This window comes from Siniperca chuatsi, linkage group LG1, assembly GCF_020085105.1.
Source record: "Siniperca chuatsi isolate FFG_IHB_CAS linkage group LG1, ASM2008510v1, whole genome shotgun sequence".
Taxonomy (NCBI): Eukaryota; Metazoa; Chordata; class Actinopteri; order Centrarchiformes; family Sinipercidae; genus Siniperca; species Siniperca chuatsi.
The window spans coordinates 8,545,683-8,557,951 of record NC_058042.1 but is presented as its reverse complement, the minus strand read 5'-3'; the positions used below and the strand labels follow the sequence as shown (position 1 = coordinate 8,557,951).

Here is a 12,269-nt window from a genome sequence, read left to right as displayed (position 1 = left end):
TTATGATGGACAGTTTAAAAAGTATAAAAATTGAAGAGATATCTTTTTTTATTCCACACATTCTTCTTCCTTGTAAAAACCTGGCACCTACACTACCCACAGTGTAAATCGACTGTCGACAGTTGTTTGGTGATTCGGGTGTGTGTTATGTTAGTAGTGGCTTATGTAACATCGAGCCACTAGCCTCAAGCAGAGATTTTTTCATTTTCAAACTTGTAGTCTTCAGCCCCAACTGACGATGCAATTGATCAGACCTTGTGCAGCTCCATCTGGAGCCACAAAAGGTTTCTACAACTTTTTTCACATGCAGTTGTACTCCCCAAGACCTGTAAACAGACTTTGATGTTTAAAATCGGTGGAGCTCCCCTTTGAGGTACCTTTGTTTTACCTCCAAGGTTGCCGTCAAATCCAGAATTAATAGTTTACCACATGGATAAAATTCATTATCAATACAGGAATCTCTTTAACATTGATTATATACATTTATTTAAAAAATAAAACCTCTCTGTGAGGCAATTCCATTTCATCAGAGTGGACCAAATTCCCATTGAGACAACCCCTCTGTTTATACTCAGTGTGCTTGACCATATTCACCTGTAAAGCCAACTCTGGTGGAAATTTTATCGAACGTCAGACTTGCCCACTCCACTTAAAGTAAACAAACATTGCCTTAAGCAAGTAAGAAAAGAGGAAGTTCCCTTTGTGGAATTGAAAAGTATAGTCATGTATACAACGTGAATTGTTTGAGGTATGGAATCAGTGAGATACTGGAAAGAATATTTTGAGATTTTGGTCCATGCTGTCTTGAGAGCATCATGAACTTCCTGCAGATTTTTAGCCACAAATCCATCATGTAAATTCTGCATCTGAAGCTTCATTGGGTAGAGAAGAATGTGGAGACTATTGAAGTAGAGTCACTGTCATGTTGAGGTCAGACTCGTATTAAAACAACCATCATAAGATGATGAGTGGTAAATTGGTGCATTGTCTTGTTGGGATTACTCAAATCGAAACAAGTACAGGGATGCACCCATTTAGCAGCAAAGCTTCTGTACATCATTGCATGTGCCAAGGAAACATTACCCACACCACCTTTGACACCATCTACGGATCCATGTTGTTTATGCCTATGCTTATCCTACTCTCTCCACATCATAAGAGGTTTGACGGTCCACAATCAGGACAGTGGCAATTGTTTTCCCCCATCTTCATCCATTTCATTTTTGGTGATCTTTTCCCCCACTGTACTGTCATGTTTTTCATCTTAGCTGTCAGGAGTGGAACTAGGCACAGTCTCCTGCTGCTATATCTCCTTTGCTTCTAGGTTATATGTGTTCAGAGATTCTCTTCTGCTCACCAGTGTTGTAACAGACTTATGTTCTTCCTGTTAGCTTACATGTGTCTGGCTGTGGTTTGTGAGCTTCTCACAAAGCATTTCCACCAACAGAAATATCGATGACTGCATGTTTTTGTGACTCATGTCACTGCACCCTTCTCTGTTAACTATAAATACTGTGGTGCACAAAATCTCAAAACAAAAGCTGCTTCTGAGAGGCTGGAATCACCACATCTTGCACCAATTCATGCTCATTTGATAAACAATAGAGTCTTATAGATCACACTTCTTACCAACTCCAATGTTTAGCTGAATAGTAACCGAATATCTTGACCCTATCTGCATGCTGTCTGCATATATTAAGCTGCAGCTGTATGATTCACTGGTGTAGCTGGCTGTTGTACCAAGCAGGTATGCTTGAAGGTGCCCTGTGTAGTTTTCTTGTAAACAAACAAAAGTTAAGTTTACATTTGGAACTCATTGTGTGTGTCCTTGAGGTCTAACAATACATTTCCTTCCTCATAAAACATTTGCAAAGCGGATTTTTAAGGTATTTTAAACCCTGCATTGTTTATATCCATATTTACTTGCTTGCAGTCTTCTTCCTTGCCTTTGCTGGAGCATTGCTGCATTTCTTGCTACCTTACAGCCACTTGTAGATCAGAGGAGTTGTGTGAAACCATTGGCAGAACTGTGTATTGTGTCACCCGTGTGCACATGCATGTGCATCCCTGTGTCCATACACGAGAGAAACTGAAGTGTGGACCCACTCATGAAAAAACTGGCCCACAACGCTACTAGAACTCCACGGAGAACTCTTAGCATACACACTCCACAACGCAAGCACTAATCTTTTTTCACCCAATTTTAGAGGAGACCAAAAGTAATTTGACACACATAAATAAACTTAAAAGGCATTTTATTTAGTAATTAATTGTTAATCATCTGCAGACATTCACTTTCTGAAGTCTACAACCCACACACATCAGCAGACACATGGTATCCATATTGGTGGTGCTCCGCCAGGCTGGTATGGCAGCCAGCTTCACTTCTTGCTTGTTTTGTTTCTTTTTTGCCTGTAGTCTGGTCTACAGCAAGTGAAACACACTGGATTGAGGTCAGGTGACTCACGTGGCCAGTTACGACCATTCTTCTGTTTGTCCCTAAAAGACTCTTTGGTTGCTTTGTCTTTACATTACGGATCATTGTCCTAAAATTATGGGATGTTGTATCAAAAGGGTGGCAAATCCTACACTGCTCTGTATGGCTGTTACTCAAACACTCCAACTGAAATTAAATTGCATGTTCTTTTTCTATTACGGCATAATACTGTATATGCTTTGAGAAAGAATAAGAAACCAAAAGGGGGAAATGTATATTTTATATATATATTTTTCATGATGGTGCTGCCTATCTTTGTATACATTCGCCAGAATACTATTAGTTCTCCGATTACGTAGATGGAGAACTTGTTTCCATACAGCCAGTCAAATCACTTTCCTGCTAAAGTCTTCTTCTTATTTAATTGAAAAACATGTCTCATCCTGCACCGTAGCTTGTTGAACAAGCCACGAAACAAACATTCAGCGTTAATTCCAGTTTGTAGCTAAGTAGCTGGTTAGCTGCAGCACATTAAATAGCATGTAAAGCTACCTGCAAAAGTCACTTTGCTTTGTTTAGATGCCAATGTGGTCCTTACTCTTCAATACCACTGCTTAAGAAACACTGTCTGCCCATGACTTGTAAGCTACAGCGCAAGTTTGTTTACTTTGTCTCTCGTTCCCCTGCCGGAGCTAAGCCTGCCAGCTGCTGTCGCTCGAACACACCGACATGCCCCTCCAGCTGCTGAGAGGAAAAGGAGTATTTCTGATATTTCCTCAAAGACCCTTTTTCCCTTCCTTTTTAACAAACTATTGACAATAAATTTTGATTCTGACATTCTTTATGACTGCAAAAAGGGATGACAAAATGTGCAAAAAGGGATGACAAAATGTGATTGGTTGGACCTTAAAGCTGAAAAGTCAGCCCTTTATCCTCAATGACATTCTTTCATTTCAAATCCAATGTGCAGGAGAACAGAGCCAAACTTCTGAAAAATATTTCACTGTCGAAATTCTTAGAGACTGCACTGCAGGACATTTGCCAATATTCCTGAAGATTATCCACAGCTTTTGGCAAACTTTATACGAGCATTAATGTTTTTCTAGTCTGGGATTAATCACGTTTTACACTTGTGTCTGTGTGATGGAGGAGTAATAAATACTGATGACAGATGAGGAGAGAGGGGGCTGCAGATTCTTTTTATGTTGGTGAAGTTTCTTTGTCGATGATTTTATGTCCTGCTGTTGGAGACACTTTTGAAAGAATGACATGTCCCATATTCTGTATTTCAAAAATATTTCTTTGACTGTTGTTTCTGTCTGTACCCTTTTATGTGAAGAGCTGAAGAAATGCAGTTTGCTGTTTGGAGGAGCTGACTGTTGTATGAGCAGGTGTACCTGATAAAGTAGCCAGTGAGTGTATTAATGTTCTTAAAGCACGAGTGCTGATCTATACTTATATATATATATATGCATATAGGGCTCTATAGGGCTGCTTTGTTACTTAAGTATTCAGATGATAAGTATTCAAACTCTATGGTTTAAAAAACTTCAGTCACTTAACGTCCATTATTGTTCCCGTAGTTGCACTGTGGCAGGAGCATGAGTCATCACACCAATCAAAGAACTACTTTAGGGCTGGACCATTTTCTTCCTCACTGTCATTAACAAAAATACATACAGTATTTTCTTAAATAACTAGTGATTACTGACATATTTATGTACAAGTAAAGACACACTGGAGATAATACACACCCCTGTGGGTATTGAGTATTTGGTATGCACTCTGTGGAGCAGCACCTCTCATCACAACCCTCTGTGGCTGATTACTGAGGAGGTTAGGAATCCAGAGATCTGAACTGTTCATCCAGAAGCCTTTTTATAACATGCTAATGAAATGTCCGACAAATAGGATTATTACATGGGAGGGACACATCTCTGTCAGGATGTGTACATATCATACTGTACAGTGTGTTATTCAGGCTGCTGATAGTCTGCCAAGCAAACTGCTATAGGTCCAATCTCTGTTTTGTGGCAGTCATTACTGAAAAATGTATCAACCTTTCAGATGTTTCCATGGCCAAACAAGTAATATGATTATCATTAAGCAGTGTCTATTTAATAGACCCCAATGACCATAACAATTACAGGCCATCTCTAAGATTTTGGAAAAAGTTATCTCCTCCTATCTGAACTTATTCAACGTCTTTGACAAATTCTAATCTAGTTTTAGAGCTCTGCATAGCACAGAATCTGCTCTGCTGAAGGTTCATAACGACATCCTTCTCTCTGTCGACTCTTGTTCCTGTGCCATTTTAGCCCTGCTCAATCTCAGTGCAGCATTTGACACAATCAGCCATGACATTCTTTTAAAACACCGGGAAGGCGAAGTATGTCGTCCTGTCTCGTCTCGTCAACGACAACAAAACATACATTTTGTCATAGTTTTTACTATCAAAGATCTAATTTTAGCTCGTCAACATCTCATGTTAACGAACTTAACACTGGCTCACTGAAGAACCTCTTTAACTGTGTAAACGACATCAAATGCTGGATGCCGAGGAATTTCCTTCAGCTAGATGAAAACAAAACCGAGGTAATCATGTTTGGCCCTCATAGCTCTGTCACCAGCCCTAAGCAATGCGCTCTGGCCCCTGTCTGTACAACGACGTTCAAAATCTTGGTGTTTTCTTGGACACTTCATTGAATTTTATTAAACAAGTCAGTTGTGTTGTGAAGGGCAGCTTTTATCAGCTTAGACTTTTAGCCAAATTAAAACCGTTTTTATCTCCTAAGGATCTGGAAACAGTTATCCATGCTTTTATCACCTCTCGGTTTGATTATTGTAATTCCCTGTATATGGAGTTGACCCATTCTACCCTTTCTCGACTCCAAATGGTTCAAAATGCAGCTACCAGACTTTTAACTGGAACAAAGACAACACATCACTCTTGTTCTGGCACACCTGCATTGGTTACCAGTGAAATACAGAATTGATTTCAAAATCTTACTGTTTTTAAAGCCTTAAATGGAACAAAACAATACAGATCTACTAAATCCATATTCTGCCCACAGGTCACTTAGGTCATCTTCACAACAACTCCTCTCAGTCCTTCACTCATGCCTCAAAACCAAAGGTGACCGAGCTTTCTCTGTTGCTGTTCCCAGGCTTTGGAATAGCCTCCCTTCCCACATTAAGTCCTGTTACACCACTGACAGTTTCAGTCTGAGGCCGCCCCATGGTTTTTGTTAAGTCCTCATCTTAACTTATTTCTAACGTCTTTTTACTGCGTTTTAATCTGTTGCAGGTTTTATTCTATTTCTCCTAACTTCCTTTTTTTTTAAATTCTGATTTTATCATGTTAGTTGTCTTAGGTTTCCATTTTTAGTCTTGTCTTCTCTGTACTATTGCATTATTGTATTACATTATGTATTACTGCCTTCTTGTTCTTGTATTGAGGCAGATTCTATCCCCATCTGCCTCGTCTGGAAAGCACTTTGGCTCAACTCCTGTTGTTTTTAAATGTGCTATATAAATATACTGACTTGACTTGACTTAATAAAACAAAGTAAACAGTTGGTTATTGTTAAAAAAACTGTACATCTCCTCTTACCTTGTCTTTAAAGTCAGGTAAAACTTTATGGCTAGAATTCGAACTATTGCTGTAATGTCATATTGAGTAATGTAACCAGGCAACCAGCGAAGACTACATGAAGTTACTACTCCCGGCAAAGAAATAGTTTGGCACATAACCCTCCGTATAATGGAAAATTGTTTTACATGGTTTTTGTTGATTAAACAAACAACGTGTAACGTGTTTATTGATTTTGTTACCTTTGGAAAAGAGCCGATTGATTGAATGCGAGCTGGACATCAGCCTACATGCTTATACGGACAGCAAGATAGCACTTAGTTACATCCATAATACCTCTCGGGAAGTTTTATGTTTATGTTGCCAACTGTGTCAAGAATACGACAATCAACTCACACTGACCAGTGGCATCATGTCACTACAGGCCAGAATCCAGCAGGCCACGCCACCAATTTGGCGTGGTCTGCTATGACATATATAACCTTTATTCAATCAGTCTCATTGAGACTTTTGAAAGAAAGAATGAAAAAGAAAAACAAACATAGCCGGATATGATATGTGATGCACTACCGCTTTACAGACCACATCAGCAGAGGATTAACACTAATCACAGGTTTGTATCATTCTGCTTTCTTGCAATGTGCGCACTGTCATTACAAACCAAAACTACTTGATTTCTGAGCACAAATTACAGGGTATTTATGCATCTGCAATTGGTATTGTCATTACCTTTCAAGTATATTCAACATTAAAGAAAGGGATTATATAAATCTACGGTCATTCAGAGCTAATATCTGACATCCTGTTGGGACACACAGCGGCTCTTTTGGGCGACAAAGGCAGTTGTCATCTTAGCATCAAAGCAAATATCAACGTGTCAACCAAAGCCTGTACAATTTGTACATCAAAAACACTTGGATAGCAAGATCTAACATAATACTTTGTTGCTGAACCATACATGTCAAATGAATATACCTCCCTTTTTTACTCAAAATATTGTGTGTATATAGAAAAAAAATGTTTTGGTCTTGCAAAAATAGGGTTTTGTCCAACAATTTGGTCCAACAATAACACGCAATAAGTTTCACGTGAAGCACCGGATCAAAGCAACAATGAGTGTCAGACTAAAGGTTTTGTTGTGGTGTTACATTCCTGAACCACAGAAAGAAACTCAAATTTTTTGTTGAAGCTGTTGCTTAAAAATAAACTGGATTTTTATTTAGTCCCGCTTATAAATATGTATATTTCCATCAGAATTTATTCCTTAAAGAGGTGGGGTGCCACATTCCTGCAGGCTAAAAATACAATAATGTAAGAACTCAATGTGGAGTCACTGGTAAAATAAATGTTGCAGAAGTTTTGTTGGTGACAGTGATGCAGAGACAACTCTTCAGAGATTCACAGCACACACAAACAAACAGATTGCAAGGATGACATATTATTTACAGAGCAGAAGGGCACATAATGGAAAGCAGTATAACAACTCAGTCTATATACTGTATATACATTACAGCAATGTGTGTTCCCTAGAGCAGTGTGTTATAACAACTGTGAACATCTTGTTTGAATTTTCCCTGTGTATTTAGGCTAAAAGCATCATCTGTAAAGTAAATTAGTAAAAACAAAGACATACATTATATTGCTGTTGTCTAAAATTCCAAATACCACATGGGTACAAATCAATGTAATAGAAAGTACTTCACAAGATTTCATTTCATTTCACCTGAGTTTCACTGCATTAGTCCACTCAGTGCTGATAATGTTTTTCACAGAGCCATGGGCGCATTTACTAAAACAAGAGACAAATTAAAATAATTCAAAACATGTCAAATAGAATGGCATAAGTCTGAACATCCAATCCTATGTGTCAATGTCCAGCTTAGCTTTCATTTCACGTTGCATATATCTGCAGAGGTCTGTTTGTCTTTTAACACACAGCCTGTCACGACGTGCAGGAACTGACAGCTACTCTTTGAAGCTGCTCTAGCTTTGTTACTGCATATGGAAGAGATGGGTGTAAAAATCCTCTCGCTCTACTCGACTTTCCCCATGTGGAACTGTACATACTGTATATTGTAGCACCAGCCCTCCTGCCTGAACTTCAGTGGGGCCCTGTGACTGTGACAGCTGAGGGAGAGTTATGGAGCAGTAGATGGACATGAATTAAATATAGGGCAAGGTAGGTCAACCGGAAAAGCAGAGGGCTACTGGAATTTGGTTTTGGCACCTTGCCAACATGGTTTAGGGTGCAGTAATTTATGTGACATCTGATCTTTCCCCTGTCTCAATTGCACCCTGGATATCTACAGCGAACTTAAGACATGAGGCTGTTTATACTGTTTCACTGGAAGATTTCCAACAGGGTTTTTTCAGGCTAAGGCAGCCACAGAATAATAAAGAGCACTGCTTATCTTGGTAATGTGTGTTGGAGGTTTTCGATTAGCCTGTCAAGTCAAGTCAAGTCAATTTTATTTATATAGCTCAATATCACAAATCAGAATTTGCCTCAAGGGGCTTTACAATCGGTATAGCATACAACACACTCTGTCCTTAAACCCTCGATTTGAATGAGGAAAAACTCCCCAAAAAACCCTTTTAACGGGGAAAAAAATGGAAGAAACCTCAGGAAGAGCAACAGAGGAGGGATCCCTCTCCAAGGACAGACAGACATACAATAGATGTCGTATGTACAGAATATATTGTCAGACTGCCATAATTATACAGCTGGATTTAAAAAGCTTTTAAAAAACAGCCAAAAATGGCCAAATATAACTTATTACTCTCATACTAACCAAAGCTTAGTAACAGGAACTTAACACGACCTGCAGATGCTTCACGGTAAAAGACACTTTTTTTTAACTCAAAGGCTTTACCTGTGAAGCACCTGCAGGATGTGAGTTTGCATACCTGCAGAGTCACATTTAAACATTCTCAGTATGAAACTAGTCAGCAAATAAATAAATGCATTAATGGTCACACTAACAAAACAAAGTGCACACATTTTTTAATCTAATAATATTGCAGTAGTTTGATTGTGGTAGATTTAGACTGAGATAATAAATATAAAATACGTCTACTTGTTTTGTGAATTTTTGGTTAATTGATTCATCACTTGGTCTACTAAACATCAGAAAATGGTGAGAAATACCACCAGTCTTCAGTCATGTCTTGTTTTGTCCAACCAAGTCCAAAACCAAAAAATATTCCATTTACTATATCGTAAGACCAAGAAAAGCAGCAAATTCTCACATTTAAGAACCTGGAACCACAAAATATTTTGGCTATCTATTATTAAAATAGTTTAGTAGTTAATTTTCTTTTTACCAGATATTCAATTTATCTATTAATTGTTGCAGCTCTACAGTGAGGTGATGTGTCACCTTGTGCCTACTCATTATACACTTGTGGTGGTGGCAGAAGAGCAAATAAAGTACACAAAGTATATTATTTTGTTTGATAGTGCTTTTGAAATGTTGTGTTATATTTGTAAATAGTTCAATATTTCAACAGCCCCTCTGTTTTGATCCAAATTAAAAGAGTTCATGAAATATTTAAAGAGATGAAGAGAAAACTGACTTGCAGCCCTTCTTTTCTTCAGACAGGACTGTTCAAGTTGTCTGATGAAGAGTTTTTCATTCAGCCTCTGGAGAAGTCGAGCGATGAAGCCTCAGCACCACAAGCCCATGCCATCTACAAACGCCATGCGTCCCCTCCCTCCGGGAGTCCAGTCGTACAACCCATCTCAGGGAAACAAGCTTTCAACGGCACCTGTGGAATCAAAAGTAAATCACTTTTTTTCACGACACACATATACGCACACACACATGCTGTCATGGTTTTGGGTTTGTGTCTAGTTGAGTTCCTGTTTTATTTTGAAATACTCTCCTTCCCTCATGTGTCTGGTGGTTTTGCTGCTTGTCGTTGATTGCTTTGATTGTTTTCACCAGTGTCAATTAGTTTCACATGTGTCTTGTTAGCTCCCCTCCCTGAGTGTATTTAAGTGTGTGTCCTTGCTTTGCGCACTGTCTGATTGTCTTTGTGTTGAGTGTTTCCCTGTGTGTTTTGTGGACTTTCTACCTCGGTTTTTGACTGCTGCTTTTGGATTTTGCTTGCTCCCTCTTGGACTCATTTGTGTTTTGGGTCCTACTCCAGCTTTCCTGCTCGACACAACACGTTTTAGTTGTACAATATTTAAATTTTTTTATCTTATTTGTTCCTAATTGAGTAATAGCATACAGTCAGACAGCACATGAGAATCAGTCAGTTTAAGTAGCCTACATTATGCCAAGTATTATCCCCTGATTACACGTGAGGCACTGAATGACCAGAATGAAGATGAGACATTTTCTTTTCTGTCATGAGTCTGTCTCTGAGTAATAATCTGCAGAGGTCAGTGAAAAAAAAAACATTGAAGTTTAGTAGCTCGTAAATCAACTACTTAAAATTCTGAGTGAGCTTAATTGCCCCTGAAAGAAAATTGAACATCCTAAAGAGATCAAGAAGATGTCCTTTGAGCTTGTGAATACATTATTAGGAATTTGCACTGCTTTTTCCACGTGACTCACTTGGGGGGGGGGACGTTCCTGTCTCTTCCTGACATCAATATAGTGGTGTGTGTGTGACTAAGTGGTAGCTTTAACACAAAAGGACCAATCAGGCTCAGGTACTAGATTTTATTTATTTTGTGGGCAACTGCTGATGTGAATGAAACTGCTCACAGAATTATAACATGTACAAAGTATCAGTGCAATTGCCCTGACATGAGTCATAGTGGTCTAGATAGATAGATACTCGGACAGATGGATGGATAGATAGATGATGACAATGCCAGTGTGGACCACAAGGAGTGCAAAGAGAGCTGTTGACACATGTAATTATGCAAGATAAGACTCCAGTATATGATATTCTACAAATATTCAGTAAGAATGCAGTATTCCAAGTGAATGTTAAATCTCTAACATCAAGGTTACTTGCATCTCAAAGTTAAATTGATTCCTAATTTTAATTTGTTATTTAAGTATTTGAATAACACCTACTGTATCAACTTAATATTTTAATAAGGAGAGGAAGAATAATAAAGGCAGAGAGGCCATGAGCAGGTTTAGGCCTTGATCCAAAAAACATGTATTTACAGTTGAGTATATCTGACAAGTTAAAAATCAGTAAGAAAGTTTAAAATGTCTATTTCTATCTCCAGATTCCCATCAAAGTTTTGAAGATATTGAGAGACAGCGGGAGCGATGGGAGCACCGCCAGCAGAGAAGAAGGAGGAGAATTCGTCAACGTTCAGTCAGCAAAGAGAAGTGGGTGGAAACGCTGGTGGTGGCTGACCCTAAAATGGTGGAGTATCATGGGAGCAAAGCTGTGGAAAGCTACGTCCTCGCTGTCATGAACATTGTAAGTATGTGACATTAACAATAACATTCCCATGCATCGAAATACATGTTGTTTGAAGTATAGTTTCATCAACAATTTCAACCCATTTGATCCTCTCCAAGCATTCATCAAGACACAGAATTACGGTTACGGTTGCGAAAAATGCAAACGGCCCTATCTTGAACCAGTGTTTGGTTTGTCTGTTCTGGGCTACTGTAGTAACATGGAGGTGCAACATAGTGACCTCCGTGGAGGGGGACCCGCTCCCTTTGTAGATATAAACGGCTTATTCTAAGGTAATGAAAACACAAAGATTCTTATTTTCAGGTGATTATACACTAATGAAAACATACTTTTATATTATATTCCATTTCTGCCAATAGTTCCTCCTAAACATTACACACTGGACCTTTAACACATTATATGTTGTATAATTAATCTACACACAAAACGAAATGTAAAAACAAAACACTGTTGTTTAACAGAGGGTCATGTGCTACAAACAAATAATATTTTCATCAGGCCATTTCATATAAAATAATAATGAAGGTGAAGGTGAAATGTAGCTTTTCTTAGACCATTATTAAAAAAGGAATCTCCCTGTTCAAAAATATCATAACCTGCAATAACCTGTTAAATCTGTTATTACAAAATAATTATTAGCAAATATTATTATGAGCAACTGAATTACACAGTTAAAGTTAACATTACAGAATAGTTTCATAGATTTAAATGAATACTACAAAAATGAAAAAATCCTTCCAGATATTTTAAATGCAGAGTTAAAGGATGTTTGAACATCTTCCCAGATGTTTTGGATGATACTGAGGCCAGATTCTGTTTTAGTTTTTCCATCCTTGTGTC

The 12,269-nt window shown here is 38.3% G+C and overlaps 1 protein-coding gene across 2 annotated transcripts in view; it reads left to right on the top strand.

Moving 5' to 3' along the window:
• Window positions 1–12,269, top strand: part of LOC122873928 (A disintegrin and metalloproteinase with thrombospondin motifs 7) — an 88,762-nt gene that overhangs the window by 4,171 nt on the left and 72,322 nt on the right. For both annotated transcript variants that reach the window (XR_006377540.1, XM_044191299.1), the window contains exons 3-4: window positions 9,628–9,811; window positions 11,227–11,426. Coding sequence is in view for 1 of the 2 variants with exons in the window: in XM_044191299.1 (XP_044047234.1) it covers window positions 9,628–9,811; window positions 11,227–11,426 (384 nt within the window). In the remaining variant the exon portion in view is untranslated. The remainder of the gene's footprint in view (window positions 1–9,627; window positions 9,812–11,226; window positions 11,427–12,269) is intronic.